This window comes from Apis dorsata, unplaced genomic scaffold, assembly GCF_000469605.1.
Source record: "Apis dorsata unplaced genomic scaffold, Apis dorsata 1.3 scaffold_527, whole genome shotgun sequence".
Taxonomy (NCBI): Eukaryota; Metazoa; Arthropoda; class Insecta; order Hymenoptera; family Apidae; genus Apis; species Apis dorsata.
The window spans coordinates 677,417-687,052 of NW_006263750.1; the positions used below are offsets into that span (position 1 = coordinate 677,417).

At 27.8% G+C, this 9,636-nt stretch overlaps 2 protein-coding genes across 3 annotated transcripts; one reads left to right on the plus strand and one right to left on the minus strand.

Moving 5' to 3' along the window:
- Nucleotides 1-538: 538 nt before the first annotated feature.
- LOC102681827 (uncharacterized protein DDB_G0287499) lies at nt 539-3,417 on the minus strand. Of its 2 annotated transcripts, none has more exons than XM_031512924.1 (4): nt 3,364-3,417; nt 3,078-3,251; nt 2,853-2,985; nt 539-2,731 (listed from the first exon to the last, which is right to left on the minus strand). In XM_031512924.1, the coding sequence occupies exons 1-4, from the start codon at nt 3,397-3,399 to the stop codon at nt 1,113-1,115; spliced, it is 1,962 nt and encodes a 653-aa protein (XP_031368784.1). In that variant the 5' UTR covers nt 3,400-3,417; the 3' UTR covers nt 539-1,112. The 2 variants fall into 2 exon arrangements, with proteins under 2 accessions (XP_031368784.1, XP_006620830.1); XM_006620767.2 differs by having other exon boundaries at nt 539-2,743.
- Nucleotides 3,418-3,839: 422 nt separating this feature from the next.
- LOC102681960 (protein phosphatase 1H) lies at nt 3,840-6,455 on the plus strand. The gene is made up of 6 exons (XM_006620768.2): nt 3,840-4,461; nt 4,547-4,804; nt 4,882-5,099; nt 5,174-5,444; nt 5,531-5,790; nt 5,856-6,455. Exons 1-6 carry the CDS (start codon nt 4,276-4,278, stop codon nt 6,109-6,111), a joined length of 1,449 nt encoding a protein of 482 aa, XP_006620831.1. The 5' UTR covers nt 3,840-4,275; the 3' UTR covers nt 6,112-6,455.
- The last annotated feature ends 3,181 nt before the right edge of the window (nt 6,456-9,636 follow it).

The window sequence follows — 9,636 nt, forward strand, 5'->3', positions numbered from 1 at the left end:
GTTAAAGGAAATATTTTTAAAAATAAAGGATTTGGATGGATACCGATAAAAGGAATTGTTTGTTTTACGTACATATATGATTTTGAAACTTAGAAAAAGTTAAGAAATATACGTAGATTTGTATCGATTTTATAAAGAGAGAATTGTGAAGAACAGGTAATTGTTTCGCATTATTTCAAACGATAAAAATCAGAGAAACGAAAGTACAAAAGGCAATGATTGGATTATAAAATACTCGTATGGTAAGATACGGATAAAGACGCATACGTAACATGCGGTATGAATCATGTATTCATATATCATCTTTTAATTGGTAATTTTATGAAAAAATTACAAAAAAAAAAAAATATACGATTAGACACAATCTCTTTGATAATAATAAATAGATGAAACATCAATCGTATGACTTTATTTTTTAATCGTAACAAAGAAACGTCAATCATGCGTATACATGTGTAAAAATTATATATCGAAAGTGTTAAATTTGATTATTTCCAATTATTAAAAATAGGTATGATTTTGAGTTATAATTCTTTGAATTTTATCATATCTTAAATTTATTTTTAAATTACGATTTACAAAGCGATAAGATAGCGATTATAACTAATGATGTAACAGATAGCATCCATGTGTAAAAATTGCTTTTAATGTTGCCACTATCAAAAAATTATTAATTACTTTTTTTTTTCATTCATATAATGAAATTCATCGTTTATAGGCACTTATTACACAACGATTTTAAAATTCGTACATATAAATATTTTTATAGAAATTGGTTTATTAACTATTAACCAACTTAATTCTACATTTCTATTTAATGAAATATACTCGTTAAATCCTACGTAAGTACTACGTAACTCTATTAATGAATTAAAATCAAAATCAATTTTCTTTTATAATTATTTTCCTTCTTTTCAATTTTTATAATTACAAAAAATTTGCAATTTATTAAACTTTAAATGATAAGAAAATTTTGTACAAAATTGATATTACACCGAATTATTGGAAGACAATATTCATAATACTATAACTTTCATAACTGTTTACGTATAAATACAGTAACTAATGTAAATATTATTAATATAATGTAATAGATATACAGAAGAATTATATTAACCGGGATTCACGTTTATCGTATTAACTATTTTTTCATGTTTTGTAATAACTGTATCATCGATATTTATGTTATCACTTAAATTACTTTCTTTATCAATCTTTTGGTTTTTAGAATACACAAGATCGTTTTCAATTGATCTATTTATATCTGCTTTGTCTTTCATTGTGTTAGAATCACAATTACTATCAGTAAGACTTGTAGCGGCAGTGTGTTTTAAAGCCAAATATTCGTCAACCGATCCCATTGGATGTTTCTCTGTAACTTTGTTATTAGTATTTTCTATTGTAGGTGGTGATGAGGGAGGATTTTTAGGAGATGTATTAAGTTTAGAAAGTCTTTGACGTTCTCGTAATCGTTTACGAATTTCCGATTGAATCTTTGATTCTTTTATCACACTTTGAACATCGTCTGTCTGATAGTAACGACTCGCCCAAGTTTCGGTTGCATTGGATTTTTGTGAAGAATTTTCTGCCATTTGTGGATTCGATTGCTTATTTTCTATAATTTGATTATTTTTATCATTCTCGTTATTTTCTATATCATCCATATCGTCGCAATAATTATCTAAATCGATTATCTCATCTAAATCTATAGATTTCTCTTCATCTAAAACTACTTTGCTTGATATTCCTAACGTTTCGATGGAATTTTGTTTATTTGGTGATGAATTATCATGTTTAATATTATTTTCTTCTTTTTCATTTAATTTTATATTCGAACAATCATTATTTTTTATATCTATTACATTTTGACTAACATTACTTTGCGCGTTTACTTCGAAAGTTATATCTTTTGATTGTTCTTTTATATGCGATTTTTTCTTTGTTTTTCGCCTTTTGCTACTAGATTTTGATTGATTATCTTTATGAAGTGCATTATTGCTATGAATACGTTTAAGAACTTCATTTTTTTGTGTACTATTTATTTCTTGATGAATTTCTATTGAACTTTTTATTATATTATCTTCCTTCGAATTTTCTATACTATTAATATTATGTACATTATTTAAATCTCTATTTTCAATATGATTAATATTGTCTTCGTTTTCTATAACTCGTTCATTTTGTAATTTTTTATTTACACGTACTCCACTATGAGGTTCTCCTTCACTGTCGCTAGAGAGTAATTCGATAGTTGGAGTTGGTTGAACAACTAATACCACATCTTCATCTTCAGCACTATTTTGCTGAGCACTAATAATTCTTTCCAATTGCCTTCTGCAATTTTCCTTTTCTTTTATTTCATCTTGTTCAGCCTTAGTTGCAGCAGTTTTATTTGAAATATCATTATCTGTCACAGATTTAGATGTATTTGGTATTATATCTTCCTCTTTTCTTATTAATGCTCTTATTGCCCTTGCGCGCATTTCTAACTCTAATAAATCTAATAAACTATCAGCTTCTTTTTCTTTATTTTTATCATCTTCCTTTTTTACTTGTACATTCTTATAAGTGTTATCAGGAACTTTCTTACTATCATTTTTTTTGATAACTTGAGATTTCCCTTTTTGTTTAATTCTTTCCTTCTTTATTCTTCCTTTAAATGTCTTTGAACCTTCATCCTTTTTAGATATATCTTCATCAGTAAACCATTCTTCTGTATCTGAGATAATTTCTAAAGAAGGTCCTATTGTTATGAAAATAATGTAATTTAAATATAATATATTTATAATAATAAATATAATATAATATATTTAAATTACTATATGTGCTAATTCTAAATTGCATAACTATACCTGAATCATCTGTTTCACTTGTATCTGATGATTCTAACATAGGTTTTCCATTTAAAATACATAATATACGGCTTTTGGACATACCACTTAATTCATTAGCACACCATTTTTCTAATTGTCCAAAATCCATTTTCTGAAAGGATAATTATGTGAACTATATCATATATTATGTATTTCTTTTAACAATTTATTTAATCCATCAAATGATGGAAAAAACAAATATACCTTTAATGTTTGAGGCAACATCATGCGTATTTTTTCAGCTTTAACAGATTTGAAAAGTTGCCTAGCTAATTCTCTACGATCTGACAAATATTCTTTAATTGATTTTAAATCTCTAACATCTACTTCTTCATCAGATGATAATGAAGAAGAACTACCAGACGAACTACTACCTTCCTAAAATATTATTTCTTATTAATCAAATTATAATAAATATTTATTCACCACAAGTATATGAATATATACTTATTGAATACTAATAAAAGATAAATAACATAAGAAAAATTACCTCACTACTGTATGCACTTTTTTTTGCTTTTGACATGTTTAATTTATGAAATATTTTCTATATATATTAAATTTTTATAAACAATTCATACAAATGACACACTATATCATCAAATTTCTATTATATATTATAAATATTGCCTGTTTTCCATTCTTTTAATATGATAAATCCAGTAATATTAATATAAACATCAAACAGAGAAAACATTATGTAGTATTACTACAAAACTAGAAACAATATTCAAAATCATAGATGAAGTATATAATAGATTTGTGACAATATGAAGATGACAGATGCTTTATTTATGTTATCAATACATATGTATCAATGTATTTCAAATTATAATTTTATTCTATGCTTATTGATAATGTTTAATTCTATGTTTAAATGAATAGTTTAATAATTTTTAAACTTTAAATATATGAAATATAAAAATATTTGATATGAAATCTAGGTTATATGTTGTTCATGGTGAAACAGCTACCTGCTACTCATGTCAGGAAATAACCTATCTTATTGTTGACAACTATTTGTCAACAAAATGATACCAATTAAAGAGAATACAGACTTATGAATAATCCGAAGTATAATCATATAAGTATTTTATTTTTAAATAGTGTTATTGAGATTATAAGAATATTATTCTTAGTGTGGAATTAATTTTGTGATTGATAATTGACAGATAACAGATAACTAAATTAGCAATTAAAATTTTACATTTTCTCATTGCTAATGTTGTACATAGATGTGAATTCACATCTTTTGATAAAAAGTAAAATAGAATCAATTACTAAGATAGGAAGTCATACCTTTCCTTTATCATACCTCCCAAAATATGTGTTATGATAAAGTCTACTAGATTTATAATATACTATATTTCTTATTCTTGTATTTATAAATAGCAAAGAAAAAATGTTGAACAGAGTTAAATCAGTATTAATGAATGTTGTGGGCGGAAGTGAACTTGGCCTACAATATCCTACTGATTCAGATAATGAAACAGTAACAGATTATCTTAATTTAAATATCGTTACAGAAGTAGAAAATAAACCATATAGTAGACCTAGTTTTCTAGGATTAACAACAGAAGAAACTCAAGTAAGAATTACTATTGATTAAATATAAAATATATTTTTATGATGTTATAATCAGTAATAAAATCATTTATTTATATAATTAATAGGTAAGTGCTGATCATAGAGTAAGACCAATTATAGTTCCAAGAGACTTAAGTCGATTACCATGGTGTGCTGGATATGCAGAATGCATAAATGCTGGAAAAAGTACATGGAATGAAGACCAAACATCTGCAACTAGAGGAGATCTTAAACTAGCAGATGTTAATGTTACATTGCCTTATGTCATGTTCTCTATGTTTGATGGACATGCTGGTTATCAAGTAGCTTTAACAGCAAGATTACACTTACATAGGATAATTCTTGTAAAAAATTTTATTCAAATTGTCTATCTTAACTATAATTCATATTATATTTTTTTAAATATATATTGATTTTATAGGGAAGATTAATGGCAATACCTGGTAATATGTTATTAAATGAAGATGAAGATGAACTCATAAAAGGAAGAGATTTAGTAATTGGTGCTATTGAATTAGCATATAGACAAATGGATCAAATGGTAGAAGTACAAGCTCAAGGAGGAGGTGGAGGTTGTACAGCAATTACCATTTTATTTTTGAATGGTAGATTGTATGCTGCAGGTGCTGGTGATTCAAGGTGAACATTTCAACAGTTATTTCTGATATGGGTTGTATATTAAAATGATTAATATCAAATATATAATTTGACAGAGCTGTATTAGTTTTGGGAGAAAGTCAACGTGCTTTAACAAGAGATCATACTCCTGATTCAGAATCAAATCGCGTCAGAGCATTAGGTTTTCTAAGAAGTACCGAATTACTGAAAGGTCATTTCACACCACTTGAATTTAGAAAAAGACCTTTGCAAAAAGAATTAGGATCTATGGTTTTGTATAGAGAACCTTATATGACTGGTTGGGCATATAAAGTATTAACAATTTCCGATTTAAAGCTACCTCTTATCTCTGGACACGGAAAAAGAGTAAATAAACAACATTCTTAAGACTAGAGAGATTACGACGATAGTTGATATAAACATAATTTTTTTGTACAACTTTTATTATACAGAGTCGAGTAATGGGTACTATAGGAGTAACGCGTGGTTTTGGAGATCATGGCTTAAAAGCGGCCAGTACAGGAGTTAATATAAAACCATTCCTGTCATCACAACCTGAAGTGCAATCTATAAATTTAGATAGTTGTAATCTCACAGAACGTGACTGTATTATTGTAGCTACGGATGGACTTTGGGATGTTGTATCAGATAAAACAGCAGCGAATATACTTAGAAAAACACTCGCTCCTGATAATCCATCATTAGAATATAGGTATTTTTTTATTTGAATTGGAAACTATATTAGAAATAGAGATTACGAAATTATTTCTGTTACAGACTTACAATGGGTGCTCAAGAATTGGTACAAGCAGCACGCGGTAGATTAGTTGGACGAGCTTGGGTTGGTAAATCAGAGAATCTCGAAGAAACAGATGAAAAATTTTCACCCATGGCATCAGTTGATGATATCAGTGTCTTAGTGGTACCATTGTACCCTTATTTGTGTGAACATAAACAGTGGTTAAAAACAACACAACAAGAAAGAAGATACTCTATGGATTCGTTACACATATCTGTCAATAATTCTGTATAATAGATAATCAAAATTGTAGAAATCGATTTTATGTTTAAGTAGGAATGTTACAGTTGAGATCAAGTGTATATTCATGAACTAGTATGAAGATTAATCACCAAAATACTGTTGCTTTTTACATTGCTTTTAACAGATAATATTTATATTAAATTTTAAAATTATCTAACATTTTTTTTTGAGAGTGATAATTTATTGTATACTGCCACTTTTTAAAAGTGTAGTTAAAAAATGCCATTATTATTTAACAGAACATTCCAATTGTAGAGTGTTGAATATAGTGTAAGTAACTTAATTTTAATATTATATGCAGCATCCAAAGTAGAAGTAAAATCTGTATAATTTTTAAATTGTGTGCATAATTACATATATCATGAACAAAGTAAGGAAAGTAAAGTAGAAAAAATTTGTACAAAAAGTAATCTTACTATAAATATACTTTTCATTAAATGATGACTACCTGTCTATTTTATATTTATTTTCACTTTAAAATACATAATTAAATTGAAACATATATATATATATATATATATATATATATATAAATAATGAAGTTGATCCAAATAGATCAATAAAAAGAATAAAATTTAATTATCTTATCTTTGTATAATCTGTTTTGATATATTCTGATGTACTCAGTGTAATTAAAAAATTTAATAAATGTTATACTGTATTAAGTTAAATGAATTTGAACTTATTTTATTTAATTTTATAAGTATATATTATTTCTATTTTAAATTATTCATCTAATCAAAAAGAAATATATCTTATTGATATATTCAATACTATTTATTTTGTAAAATAAAATAAAATTATTCGTAAAGTTTTTGTACTTACATGTTGATTCCCATCCTATGATGAAAAGCTACCAATATTTTCTTCATTATTTCACTTATTTCACTAAATATTCACAATATTATATATTTATAACTTTACACGTTATCTTATTTATACGATCATTCGATTTTGCAAATTATTTTCACGATATTTTAATAAGAACTTTACATTAATATTGTAAATTTTTCACACCGACACGACGCGTTTCAGTTTGATCATGAAATTTGAACTTTTCAAACGCTTTTATAGGATATCGTACTGCGCATGCGTCGCGCCTAATTTAAACTAGGAATAATATACTTTTTTTCATATTTGTATGTAAATAACTTAAAATTTTTAATATTTTATAAGAAATTGTTCGTGAAATGTTTTTCTGTTTTCAAATACGTATATATATAAATAATATATATAAAAAAAATGTAACGTTTAAGATAAAATTAACAATTAAAATATTTTTTTATTTGCACATTTAAACTGTAAAATGTAAAAATTATATTAAAAATTGGAATCAGTTTCTTTCGAATAAAGGCGATCCGATAATAATTTCAAAATGAACCGTAAATTGACATTAAAATTTCTTCGCAACATTGCAACATTCTGTGTATAATGGATGACGTAAAAATATGAATTTCCATATACGAGGAAAAGCATGCAGGGAAACCTTTAGGCACTTAAAGGGGCAAGTGCATTTTCACGTCGTTGGATGGCACAGTGTTCCAAACAGTCAACTTTCACAAATTTAATTATAGAGCATAAGCTAAATGGAAGGTAACATTCTGTTTTCATCAGAATTATATATTATTAGTTAAGGCTAATATAAACATTATCTTTTTACTTTTTAAGATTATTAATCTTAATTTCTTCGAATTCCAGTTACGATTTTATATTATATTCAACGTGTGAATTGTATGTCCTTTATGGCTGACTCTACGAAAAGATAACGTCCTGAAATTTCTATGAAACGACCGGCAATAAAGGTGCAGATGAATTTTAATGCATCACCAATGTCGTTCCGGACTAAGAGCGACAGCATAAAAGGGCAGAAAGATAAAAAGCGTCGCGAATCACCGTAGGAAAGTGCTCTCCTCCATGCGGAATACGCGCGGTGCCTGTGAAAACTAAAGCTACTCTGACAGTTCCCCGTTGACCCTAGCATCGTTCGGTTTTAAAAAGTCGCCGCAGCTTGACTTGACAGTTTTTCAAACTCTTCTTTGCCGTAAGCCATCAAAATTTTCATTCCCCTATTTTTTCGAAAATATCATTTCGACGCGGTTTAGCTAATGATTTATATCGCTAAATACTTTTATTATATTATAAAATACGTAAACACGTATTTTTACTTTTAAAAAGAATCAAATATATAATATTTAATCGATATACCAAAAAAATTAAAACAAGAAAATCCTAATATTTTATATATATTTATATTTGTATAAAATGTAATTTAAATTTAATTTTTATCGAGGAAAAATTGATGGCATCGCAAAATAATTTGACCGACGTAATTCATGGTATTGTCTATTTTTGGATAAAAAAAAAAAAACTGACATGCGTTACTTTTTTTTTTAGCAAACGTCAGAGCATGGATACGTTTTTCGTGCCAGCGAGTTATGACAGGCTATCTGTCACGGTCATCATCGATGGTAACTCGAAAGATACCAAGGGACGTTGTGCTTCTCCCGGCAAGGGGTGGCGAAAGAAAAGATGAAAGAAAGAAAGAGCGAAAGAAACGGTAACTTACGGTGTATCGGAATGGCCGCAAGTTAGGGGTCTCGTACAGCCTCGATACATCATCGTTAGAGAACTTTGGACGGCTTCCTGGTTACGCCATTGATGGCTTCCTTCGATAGGACATGATGTATCTACCTTTCATTGCTGCAACATGGAACTAGAAGTCGGTTCTAATTTAAAAGTAAAAATACAAATTAAACGATAGTATAAAACATTCGTCAACGGCCGTGTTCATACATCAATCATGCGAGTCGTGTCGCGATATGACACGCTCCTAAACCTTAAAGTTGATGTATGAATTTTCATTTAACGTAGACATGTCATAGAGATAAAACGTTCCGATTCGAGAAGCGATAATGCCTCTTTTGATCGAAGAACTAATTCAATTTATGTAAATAGCGCTTATTAATTTTTTGAGCTTAAAAAATTCTTACTTTAACGAGGATATATTTCGAAATACGGGAAAATAAGAACATGTCGATAATATGTCTCGTATATTTTTCAGGAAGTCAACTTCTCCTCGTTAGTTTCTCCAGTGACTGTTGTCAACTCTCTTTGCATATCCGAACCTAATGTCCCTTGGCTAGAAACTAACGCCTAGTTGCCGAACGTGACGCAACGGATAATGCGACAAGTTTGCCGTCAAGGGATTATGTGACCAGTTCTGTGCTCGGATCTGTTAATACCTTCACGATCTATATTTCAGCATAATACTTCGTTCGTTTAAAATCGGTGAGTTTAGATTTATAATTGCTTAGAATTTATTCGAGTACAAAGAAAATTTTTTTTACAAACAAAACAATTCTCTTTGTTTTCCTTGTATCGATATTGTATATATACGTTTGATTGTCTGTAAACAAATCAAAGAAACAATCGTTCGATTACAAGAAAATTGTTGAAGTTTCAAGATAACGACGATAAAAAATAAGAGTAAAATATAAAAGTTGATCGAGACTGAAG